The sequence below is a fragment of the Balaenoptera borealis genome (genome assembly GCF_965194805.1).
Source record: "Balaenoptera borealis genome assembly, chromosome: 2".
Lineage (NCBI taxonomy): Eukaryota > Metazoa > Chordata > Mammalia > Artiodactyla > Balaenopteridae > Balaenoptera > Balaenoptera borealis.
Window position 1 is genome coordinate 93898537 of NC_138867.1, and position 12282 is coordinate 93910818.

At 40.3% G+C, this 12282-nt stretch overlaps 1 protein-coding gene across 9 annotated transcripts in view; it reads left to right on the top strand.

Moving 5' to 3' along the window:
• The window catches only part of EPB41L4A (erythrocyte membrane protein band 4.1 like 4A), a 270520-nt gene that overhangs the window by 222238 nt on the left and 36000 nt on the right, over positions 1-12282 (top strand). For all 9 annotated transcript variants that reach the window (XM_082376858.1, XM_082376852.1, XM_082376855.1 and 6 more), the window contains 3 exons: positions 1135-1225; positions 3723-3806; positions 4792-4905. In XM_082376858.1, coding sequence (XP_082232984.1) covers positions 1135-1225; positions 3723-3806; positions 4792-4905 — 289 coding nt within the window. The remainder of the gene's footprint in view (positions 1-1134; positions 1226-3722; positions 3807-4791; positions 4906-12282) is intronic.

The window sequence follows — 12282 nt, forward strand, 5'->3', positions numbered from 1 at the left end:
TTTTTCTTATCTTTAAAAATGGTGATAATATTAGTATCTACCTTAGAGGATTATTTTGAGGATTATATGAGTAAATAGACCCGGAAGTACTTGGGACAGCACCCAACACATGGTTAAGTGCTCAGTAAATATTAGCTCTTATTAGTATTACAAACTCACCTCACGACTCGAAAACCGTTAGGGGTGATTACTCTTTGGATTGAAGGACCTGATCCGTGGACATACAAGATGCCTTTCTGAGGAAGACACACCTGCTTGCCACATGGTTAATTTAACAAGGGCTTTGGACATCCCCTCCCTGGTTTCCCCTGTACCTTGCAGAGTGAGGGGCACGCCGCTAGAGAAAAGAAGACTCCTCATCAGTGCTGCACATCTCACCCCTGCAGGCTTATCTGCCTCCCTCCCAAGAATGGGATCCAGACTTCCTGGATGGGCCCATCTGCTGCACTTTATTTGGATCATGATTTCCAACATTGTGTCTGCTGGGGGCTCCCTCTGCTGGTTCATCTAGCGTGTATGCAAATCTGCGGAATAACAGCTTTTTAAAAAGTCAGTTTTAGACTTTAAGGGATATTTACATTAAAAAACACATTTGAAAACTTTTTTTTATGTGAGTGGTACAATTCACGTCTATATTACTCTGGTTTTGCCATTTGCATTATGAGTTGGAATATTTTCAGGTTCGAAATATTTTGGGTAGGTTTGATTGAGAATGAGGGTTGTCATGGCATGCCAAGAAACAGTAACTTTTTCACAACGTAGTTACCAAGGACCGATTGGAATGGCTTACATTCCAATATAATAGTACTAAATATCTTAGATTCTTATTTTAACAGTTGATGTGGGGACTTTTTTAACTCTTAAAGTCTCAAAAGGTACGATTTTAAAGTGGTGCCATAACCTAGACCCCTTTGGACATTGTTATGTTGAGGGCTTAGTACATTTCAGAAAATAGTAACTCAGATTTATTGGGCAATTCATTATGTATATGGAATTAAAATTTATCAATACAATGTGCCATGACGTCCCTAAAGTTACATTTTAAAATATTTTTTTGCTTCTTTGTGTTTTTCTGACCACTATCTCCTTTCTTTTCTTCTCCACTATCTCTTTCTTTCCCCTCTTTGCTACTAGGATCAGACAGCATAAATCGGGTAACTGCAAACATGGAAAATGGAGAAAATGAAGGAACAACTAAAATTATCGCACCTTCACCAATAAAAAGGTCAGTCAGTTAACTGAAACGACACACCACTATATGCTGTCACAGAAATGCTTTTTTTCTGTTGGCAAGGTTAAGAATCTTTTCACTCTGATAATTAACTAGTACTTTTGATGAAAAAACTGTGGGCCAAAAATACTTTAAAATGCCAGTGAAATATAAAACATCAGGATATGTCCCTCTCATTTGAAGGAAATGCTCCTGCTGTCATAGCATGACGAAGTCAGAGATAGTGTGTGGTCTGCCTTCTCTGAAAAAAGTGAAAATTCCATGGGATTTTTTAAATGGCATGATATAATGGACTAACTCAGAGGGACCTGGGAAGTAAAGTAGATCATATTCACATTCATTGTACTGCGTTCATTACAGCGGTGCATTGAACTGTGGCCCTAGAAAGAGGGTTTATAGCATTTAGAGGCGCAGGGTTTCAGAAGGCAGTGATTGCATATGTATAAAGAGTTGTCATGGTCCTCTGCACCAATTTTCCCAGCAGCCTCCCCCAGCGGAAAGACCTTCTCTTAATATATTACGTGGACTGTTTCCCTGAAAGATCAGCCTTGTTCTCTGTTAAGGCGCTGTTTCAGCATCACTTTTTCCTATCTCGAATTATGTTCATGGAACAGGATGTTACACATACAATGAGTAGCTTTCATCAGCTCACTTCCTAAATAGAGATTGCTCCACATGCATCATGGAGAAGTCCAAGCAGTCAGAAATACGTGACCTTGAGAGACTTCTTAGATCATCTACTCCATCTTTCATTAGTAAATACTGGTGTTTTCATTCAACTGGGTTGTTGTTACTTGGAGGGATATAGTTTATGATTTCTCAGCAAAATAATTCTAAGTTATGAAAGTTCTCAGAGTTGCAGTATGTCCCCAGGGTTTTGCCATCATTTTGTTTTGTTTAGTTATAGGGCGCTCCCTGTACAGGTTTTCTTTTTGGAATGACAAGTTCTTTGCTTTTGCCTACACTTTCGTTTACTGTGCTTCCCTTAGTCAGCCTCACGGCTGTGGCTAGTGAGTCATCTTAATCTGTATGTACAGGATATGCTTATGGTAAGTCCAACGTAAGAACAATAATCTTGCATGAAATTCAGATCCCAAGCCTTTTTAGAATGTACAGAAGGAGTTCAATCCCCTCTGTAACTGCATTCTTGCCGATAGGACTGATACCTGAAGGGCCGCCAAATTTTCCCACTCAAGCTCCAGATGAGAAATAGCTCAGGCAGTGAATGCAATTAATTTGCCCCCCAGGTTTTCATTATTCTTTCACTGCTCTCAATTTCCCTTTCATCTCCCTGCTGCATTTCTCAATCTCCCTTTTCTCTTTTCTTTCTGATTTATTAAACACAAACTCTCTACTGTTGTGTCAAATCTACCATATTTATTACTTTTCCTCATTTCAAAAGTAAGGTTTTACTTTAGAAATTTGATCTTCCAAATATTTTTTAACCTTTATAAGAATAATATATTGCTCATATATAAGTAAAACATACCTACTATCTACTAATGCTCTGTTACGTGCCTTTGTCAAATATCTAATTTTTTAGGCTTAGGTTGTATTAATTCCTTTATGAATATAGTATGCTAGAGTACAAGTTTATTTTCATTTTTTGAAATGACCTTGTTATTTTCTCTCTCCTCTTTCTTGACTGTTACAAAGAACTCTGCTATGACCATATTCCAGGACTATTAAATAGAGGATTCCTCAAAAAGCCAGGGTTAAAAGTGGATTAAGAGTTAAGTAGATCTATCTTTTTCTGAAGTGGAGTCTCCCGGGGAAGTGAGAGGTGACACACCTCCCCTCCTCACCTGGTGACGGAAGAGTTCTGATGAATCCTTTCCTTGTGTCTCCCATGTGTTTCTAAAACAATTTGTTGGGATTGAATAACAACTCAGTTATAGTTACATTCTTAGGGCAGAAAGATAATACTAGGTCAGGAAATAGCATTTGAAAGTCATTCTGATTTGGAAGGATGGATTCTGATATGGCAGAAGCCGGGGGCAGAGAAAGTCAGTTCGGGTAGCCTGAACCTGGCCAGAGCTGACCGGCCTGCATAGATTCAGACCCAAGGCCAAAGCCAGTGGTCTCTGACCACTGCTGAAAAGAGGGAGCCAGCTTCATGAGCCCAGATACCCAACTTTCTTTTCTAATCAGCCTTCTTTTCTTGGCTTGCTGGTGCCCTTTTTTCCTATCCTGCAGGTGGACTCTTTAGAAAGGTTCTTAACAATTGATGACTTGGCATTTGGTTGACATAAAGAAATAAAACTAGAAAGAAAGAAGGGGAAAAGAGACCCCCAAAGTACTGCTGGAAACAAGTATTTTTTTAAATTAAGGTAGCCACTTTATATTCTTTCTGGAATGAGTCACAGGTATAAATAAAAACACATTTTAAAACATTTGTTAAATAATTTTACTGAAGAGATAAGTATGAGTTAATTTCCTTTTATTTTCTAGCTAATTTACTTTCTACACTCTTTTTATTTTTTAATTAAAGCTTTAAGAAAGCAAAGAATGAAAACAGCCCTGTTACCCAAAGAAGCAAATCTCATGCGCCGTGGGAAGAAAATGGCCCCCAGAGGTAAAGAGAATCATTGTTTTTATAAAGGAGAACAGTATAAAAGGGGTTAGCAATTGCAGCTTGTTAAATAATGGAATCCAACTGCTTTGTGGCTGGTGATGACTAACTGTGGACAAGTCAGTCAGATTCCTAAATCTGTGTGACCGAGAACTTCTGAAGTAGAAGTCAACAGGATGTGTCCTAACGTGAAACTTTCTCCCGGAAAGACAGAAAGGAAAATTTGTATATACTAAGAAACTGCCTGAAAGGGCATTAGGATGGCTTGGTGGTCATTAGAATATGCAAAATGACACATTAATGGTAATTTTCCCAATTTCATAGTTCTTGTAAAAACTTGAGTTGAAAACTATAGCTCATGAATAGTGCTTCTGGTAGACCTTTATTCCTAGAAATATAGAAATATTTAGTTTCTTTTGTTCACAACTACCATACCAGGAACAGACCTGCATCATAACTTACTGGCCATATAGTTACGGTGGTTCCAGGTCTGACCACGCAGTGGTTCAGATTCTAGCTCTGCCTGTTTCCTAGCTACTTTACTTGGCTGCTTAATTAAACATTCTGTATTTCTGTTTTTTCTTTTCTGTTAAATGGGCCTAATAATTGTACTTCGGTGATTAGGGTTGATCTGGAGAAAAGCTGAGATAACGAATATAAAGCCCTCAGCTCAGGCAGCACCCGGCATGTGGTAGGTTCATCATAAGTGCAGATTGTTGTTGTTATTGCCACCATTTGTGTGTGTTGATTTCTTACTGTTGAAGGCCAGTGAGACAAACCCGTTCCTGCAAAATGAAGATTTTTATGATTTGTTTACTTCTCCTTTCTTTCAAGAAGTCTTGTCAGCAAAGAGAACCATGTGCCCATGACCCAGTATTCCCCTGCAAGTAACAAATGTGCAGTCATGAACGCTTCCCTAGATCCAGGTTAGGGTGTTGCTCCTCCAGGCCCTCTGCAGACGTCCTTGACCTTTCCTCTTCCGCTCCAGCGGACTCTACAACTCCCCGAACGACCGCACGAAATCCCCCAAGTTCCCCTACGTGCGCCGCCGAAACCCCTCGTGTGGGAGCGACCATGACTCTGTACAGCCCACCAGGAGGAGGTAAGCTGAACGACCCTTGGTTTTAAATTCCCAACAGAAGCTCTGGATCCCAGCTGCATTTTAATCACAGGTTACTCTCATAGTATCGTGATTATTTGTCTCCCCATGGTAACAGAGAGCTTATGTTTTGGGTTTTTTCTTTTTTTAAACATCTTTATTAGAGTATAATTGCTTCACAATAAGGATATATGTTTATGTTTTGTTTTTAATTGAGATAAAATAAGCTAGGGGTCCTGAAGTATTTCTCTTAAACAGCCAGAGTTTCAGAGAATAATTTCATAAAATATTGATGGGAACTCGCTTTCTGTATTGTAGTTATGACTAAATTTACAAAAATGTATATAATGTATTTTGAGAATAGATATTATATAGTATATATAATATGTGGTGTATATAATATATATTGTATTAATGGTACATATTAATATATAAAAGATTTAAATGTTTTGATCTGAGAAGATAGGATTATGTTTAGAGAGAAATCTCTTAGTTGAGACTGAGTGCTTTGCTCTCAGGACTGATATTGTTGCTTAAACTTGAGTAAAACCCCTTTCAAAGAACAGAGAAAATGAATCCTGTTACACTTTACCCAGCAGGTCACATTGTTTGTGTGATTATATTTGCGTGTGTGTACTTAACTAAAAAAAATTCATATCTAGCAGTTTTGGACTGTCTCTGCAAAGCAGCCTGGGCAATATGACAGGTCCAAGAGAGGAAGACCTAGAAATCACTTACCAGAGAACCTCATTTCATTCCTACCTGATGGGGACTGTGCTTTACTTTGGGTACCTACATAAATGGTATTTTATAAGTGACTTATAATTATGAGAAGTTCAGGTCATGTTTTCAGATAACTGTCAAGGTTCTTTTTGTATACACTGTAGATTTAGAAAGCAGAAGCCCTTCTCTTTTCTCTGCCCTTGTTCGTACTCACTTGCTGGTCCATCCCTGTTTGATGTCTTCCACTTCTGCCAGTTTCCCAGAGTCTTCATCCCCAGCTTTCTCAAACCAGGTCCAACTTCACTGAAATCCTTTGGTGATTAAGAAGGGAAAGGTCATCACCTTCACCTAGTAGGACCAAGAAGGGGGAGCTAGATCGTGAGCAACACGATTAGATAGAATAATGGAAAAATAGTTGGCATTTACCATGTTCCAAGTACTTAGCAGATTCCTTGCTATGTGTTATCTCATTTGACCCTTATGATACCCCTATGGAAATTGGCATATGTATCATTCAGTCACTAGGCCTTTCCAGCAGAGAGGGATTAATGCAGGGATTGGTACACAAATGTGAGCAGGACTGAAGGAACAAAAGGCAAAGAGTGGTGCACGTCTGCGACCTGGACACTGTGCGGCCAGGAGTAAGAGGAGAGACGGGGGTGTCACCCAGAGAGTCAAGGCTGCTTCCGCCTTTCAGCTGGCCCTCAGGTGCCTGTACTTGCTGCTGGCACTGCCGGGGGCTCCGCCACTGTAGGAGTGACTCTTGCTGCCACTGCTCGAGGTACCACCGCCATAGCTAACACTGTGAAATCCCCAGTTGTAAGGAGTACAACAGTGGGTGCCACAGGTGCTGCCAGAAGCAAAATCACTTGCCCTTTCCTCCTGCCTTCAAATCTCTCCTGAGTGCCTTAAGTGGCAAAGGAATCCAGGAAGATGTGATATTAAGGCCTCCAGTCTTGGCAATACAGGGGAGATTAACGGTGGGTCCAGATGGGACTGAGAACCGATGGAAAATCCCTGGCCCAGCATTATTATCTCACTTTTACAGATGAGAAAACAGGCTTGGGGAGAAAATGGTAGCTGTTCCTTGTGGGTAACTGTTCCAGTCTAGAAGTGGATCCAGGTCTGTACATATGAAAAAGGCAGGGATAATGAGTCATCACTTAAGGCAGGGGAATAGATTTTCTGCCCTCCTTCCCTACCAACAATTGGTTCATCTTGGACAACACTTAAAACCAAGGCAACATCACTGGGAAACACTTTAAAGTGTATTTGTGTGTATATATGTGTTGAGGGGATGTGGGTAGTGGGAATTACTAAATATATTAAGAATTTGGCACTGTTTGATTGTTAAATAGATAGGTTTTTATAGTTTTTCATCCTAAATTATTAGCGTACTTTTTCAGCAGTCCCTAAATAAAATAATTACACACATTGAGCAGATGGTCATTTTTATTTTAATATGCTTGAAAATGAATTTATCAAGTTTTTACATTCTTTATCAAAATTTACATTTTTTCCCCTGAACTAATTGCTTGAAATAGTCGGGAGCACACATATTCCCAAATCCAGACTTAATGACTTTTATACTGAGATACGTTTTCTGCTGGCTTCCTGTGAAATACAGAGAAGTAATTGTGGTGCGTGGACACAGGATCCTTTCATTGGCACCATCCAGAGGAAAGGCTTTTGATTTTATAGAGAGTCTTTTTGTCTGAGCATCAGAGCCTCTGTCTGGTTCTGTGTGGTACTTGAAAGGTCTCTTATTGGGCATGTGTGTTTTGAGGAGACTAGACATTGCTGCATGTTGGTATAAAGAGCTAGAGCTCATTCTTTGTTTCTTTCCACTCTAAATGCCCTATCATTGCCCTGTCCTTCTCAGTCTTGTTTTATCTTCACACATATTTACCTTGCCCTTGGGCACAAATCCCTGCATAGCTGGATAAACTCTGACATTTAAAACCGAGATTTGTCATCAGCATGGAGGAATCTCAAGGACTTAAATTTAATAATAGAAAATTCTATTTTGCAGTGCATGGCCAGGATAACATGTTTTGCAAAACATATCAAAATTTCTTATTTTGCCAGTTGTTTGTCATTAAATGGATAAATCTGTCAAATTCTGGCTGAGTCTAGAACACTGATCCTTAATCTTTTTGGGTGATAAAACTCTCTGAGAATCTGATGAAATGTTGGATTCATTCCGGAGGAGGAAAAAGTACTTAATTAAATACACGTACAAATTTTCATAGAATTTTTCAAGGTTCATGGAGACCCAGAAGCCTGCTTGTTTAAGCAGTCCTGTTCTAGAAGAAGAAAGCTAGCATACTTCCTGGCCAGTACAAGTTATTTTCACCCCTATCCATTTTCACACTCAGAAATGTTAATTAGTGCCTACTTTATGCCAGGCACTGTGTTAAACAGCACTAGAGAAAGTCCCTGCCCTTTGGGAGCTTACAATTTGGGGAAGAAATACACGAATCACACAAATGCCTATGCAGTTATAACTTTTCTATGTCCTTGAGTGGGGAGTTAATAGGGTGCTTAGAGGGATTTATAAGAACTTGTTATTGTAACCTAACATGTCTCCAGAAAAGTACACATATCACAGGTATAACAGCTTGATAAATTTTAAGAAACCAAACACTTGTGTAGCCAGCACCAATAGGGGAAGTTTTGCTGAGTCCTTGAGTCAAGGAGGTCAGGGAAGTGTTCCCTGAGGTTGGATTCTTGAGCTGGGTGCTGAGACCAGAGCAGGCAAGGAGAGGAAAGATCATTCCAGGAACGGGGGCAACATATTCAGGGGCTTTGGGATGGAACAGAGTGGGGAGCATTCGTGAAAAGGTTGAAAGACCAGTGTTGCTCAAGCACTGAGTGAACAGAAATGTGTTGGAAATGAGCCCAGAGAGAAAGATGAGGCCAGATCTCAAAGGACACCTGGACTTTGTTGAGGATTTTGGTCATTAGACCAGTGGTTTTTCTAAGGGGGTGATACCACAGTTGCAATTGTATTGGGTAAAGATGATCCTTACTGTTCTGTGGAGAAAAGGTGGAAGAAGGTAGTAGGGGAAATAGACCAGGCAGCATATGAGTCCTGGCGAGAGAGAATGGGAGCTTGCGCCAAGGTGGTGATGTGGAGATACAAGGAAGTGAATGGTTTTGAGACCCTGTAGGAGGTAAAAGCAATGGGACTAGAAGGACCAAAATGAGGGGTGAAGGAGTGACAGATGTCAAGAATGAGTCCGGGCTTGTGCAGTCTCATGGATTGAGGTGTGATGCACTGAAATAAGAACCACCTGGACATTACAGGCTCAAAAAGGATAGCTCTGAGTTTGGTTGTTGATAAGTTGAATTTGTGGTACCTTTGAGAAGTCCACGTGCGGGATTTATATGGATTGTTGCATATAAGTCAGGAGCTAGATTAGCCATCTGGACTGAAATATAGATTTCTCGTAGGTGTTAGTTGAAATATGAAATAGAGCTGAGGCTGTCTAGATAGACAGTATGGATAGAATGCAAAGACAAAGCCAGTGACAGAGCTGTGAGAAACTTTAGCATTTATTTGCTTTAGTTGAAGAGGATTAGTTTGTAAAAGAGTTAGAGAAATTGTGTCCATGTGAAAAATCAAGAGAGTGGAAAAGCTGGTTACTAAATAGCTTCCGTCTCTCTTCATTCCCAGACTGCTAGAAGCCAGGCTTATATCTCCTAGGCATGAGATTAGAAAATCTCACTGTAAGATATGGTACTAGGGAAAAGGCCTACAGATAGCAGCTTTCAAAGGATCCTCCAATGAAATGGTTGAGACTACCCACTTTACTTAGCTCCACATTGCAGTGAGGCCATCAGTTAACATGCACTGCACCATCCAGAGGGTTCCAGTCTTTTTAGTGCCTAATGCTTAAATACGAAGAGAGCCATAATCACCTGGCACTTGAGGATAGCATCTCGTTGGAAAGACAGAGACTGAACCAACAATTAGGAGTGCATGTGTGGGAGCTCACAGGAAATAGAGACAATATAAGAAACAAAGAAAAATTTCTAAAAAAGTTTATTATCTTTAGAAAAGTGAAAACTGTGGTATTGAAAGGAAAGAGTGCATAAGAGTTTTCAGATTTTAAACTTGTGGGGTAGAATTTTACATAATTAATAGAAGGTTGGGAAGATAAAGTTAAGGAAATCTTTCCCAAAGTAGAACCAAAACAAAGAAAGAATTTTTAAAACTTGGTGTCGGGGAGGAAAATGGGAGAGAAAAGAAAGTCCATGCACAAAAATGGTGACAAATCAGAATCGTGGCATTGGGCTGCTTAACAGCAAACGCAGGGAAAGAAGATAATGAGGCATTGCCTTCAAAATACTGAAAGAAGATTATTTTCAATTTAGGATTCTGTGCCCAGATAAACCATAATTATATGTGTAGAATAAAGATATTGTCAGAAATTTCAGCTCTCAAAACAAAAAAAAATAATGTACCTGCCACGCAGTTTTCTCTGTCAACACTGGAAGTTCCACCAAAACCAAGACAAGAGGCCATGAGACCTGGAAATATGGGAACCATCAAACAGAAGCAAAAGGAATTCCCTGGTTCATGGTGAAGAGAGTTAACGAAAGTGACATTTGTGCAGCAATACTAGACAGCAGGCTGTTCAGATATGAGCAGGAGGGCAGAGGGCTCCAGGAGGGATGTAAATAGAACTTGCAGATTATCTGAGTATTCGTGCATCTCAGGAGGAGCTTTGCAGTTTTCTCAGAGTTGGGATGCAGAGTCAGTGAGAAGCACAAGGAAGGCTAAGCAGCTGATAGGTACGTAGAAAACTAGGCAGTTATCATTGCTAAGAAGAACTTAAACCCATATAAGAATGGAATTGTGTTCCTGAAACACTGTTTAGATCATCTGTGAACAATAGTTATATAATTGTGTTTACATATCAATGTTATGTTATTTGATATAATTATGTTAGGAAAATGGGAGAATGAAAGTCGTGAATGTGGCATTAAAGAGCCATGTCTGCCCTGACTGGAGTGCAAAGGCACGTATAACAAAGGGTAAGGAAATGGAGACCAAAGGGCATAGATACCTCTCTCAAGAAGTGTGGCTTTGAGGGAGAGTGGAGAGACTGGGCAGGAAATCATGGGTGATGTGGAGTCAAAGTAGGTGTGTGTATGTTTAAATAGGAGAGACTTGAGAATGTTGAAAAGCTGGTAAAAGAATTTGCTATGAGGACAAGTTGAATATATGTGAGTGATAGGAGGGTAGTTAGTGACAGTCACTGAGTAGATAAGAGGTGATGGGACCCACACAGCACAGGTGAAGGGACTGACCTTAATTATAAGTACAGTTCCGTAAATAAGAGAGGGAGATGTTGGTCAGTTTTATTTTTGGTAACAGGAAGAGGAAAGAGTTCCCATCTGATGGCTGGCTACTTTTTGCTTTGGAAGGAGAACACAAAGTCATCTGCTGAAGCAGTAGTACTGTGGGTCAGAGGGTTGCGAGGTGAAAAGAGTTTGAAACTGCTTTACAGAAACTGAGAGTACTTAGATCAGAGAAAGGTGGTAGGATTGCTGGGTCATGTTGTAGATCTACTTGAGGTTATGCAAATGGATTTGTAGTGTAGCTAATATGCCCTTTTATATAACTTCATCCAGCACTGCTCAGCCAGCTTTTGCCGGCTGGCTCAGAGAACCTGGAGAGTTGGATTCACCCATACTTGGGGTTTTGCCAAAAAGACTGAACAAAAAACAGAGTTGGAGGAAGTTCCGAATACTGGAATACATGTTATTGAGATGATGGAAATCTGAGCTGAGTCAGGGAGGGAACGAAAAAAGGTGAGGAGCTGATGGAAAGTTGCAAGGTCTGTAGACAGATGGTACTACTGAGGTCAAAGAAAGATAGACCGGAAGTCACTGAATAAGCAATAATAGTAATACTAATAATAGCCAGCATTTATTGAGTGCTTACAGTGGGCCGGGTCCTACTCTGTGCATTTTAAATATATTAATTCATTTTATCCTCATAACAACCCTGTGTGGGAAGTACTATTAAAACTGAGGCTCAGTAGAGAAGTAATTTGTTTAAATCACACAACTTAACAATGGATGGGATGGGATTCACATTTAGGACTACAGAGCCCGCATATTTAACTAGAGTGCCCCATCGAAGCTGTTTGAAGGTAAATAGGAAGTGGTATTCAGGAAGGAGAGGAGATTTCAGTCAGAGAGCAGTGTTTGCGGGTGGTTACAGATGATAGAGTCCAAAGTGTGACCATGATGGGGTTGCTGAGTTGTAGTGAAGAGGTCATTAGAGAAGATGACAAGGGACGTGGAGCCCAGGGTGTTGGAAAGGGCATTTGGGTGAGAGCTGATGTCAGATTATGGCAGAACTTGGCTTGGTTGATTGTGTTACTGAATTGGGTTTGTTTGCCCAACTTTGCAGCAAGCCAAATGCTGAGATGCCAAGGTTTGCTTCAGAGAAACGGTTTATTCACGAGACAGCCAAGGAAGGTGAAGGGAGAACAAATCTCAAATCTGCCTCCCTGAAGATAGGGCTTAGGGCTATTCATGGGATAAAGAGGCAGGGTGGTCTGAGGCGTGGGGAGAGGTGACTAGAGGTAAGAAGAGGGGGGTAATTGGTGGTCTGTGCAAATGTAGTCGAGCTTCGTG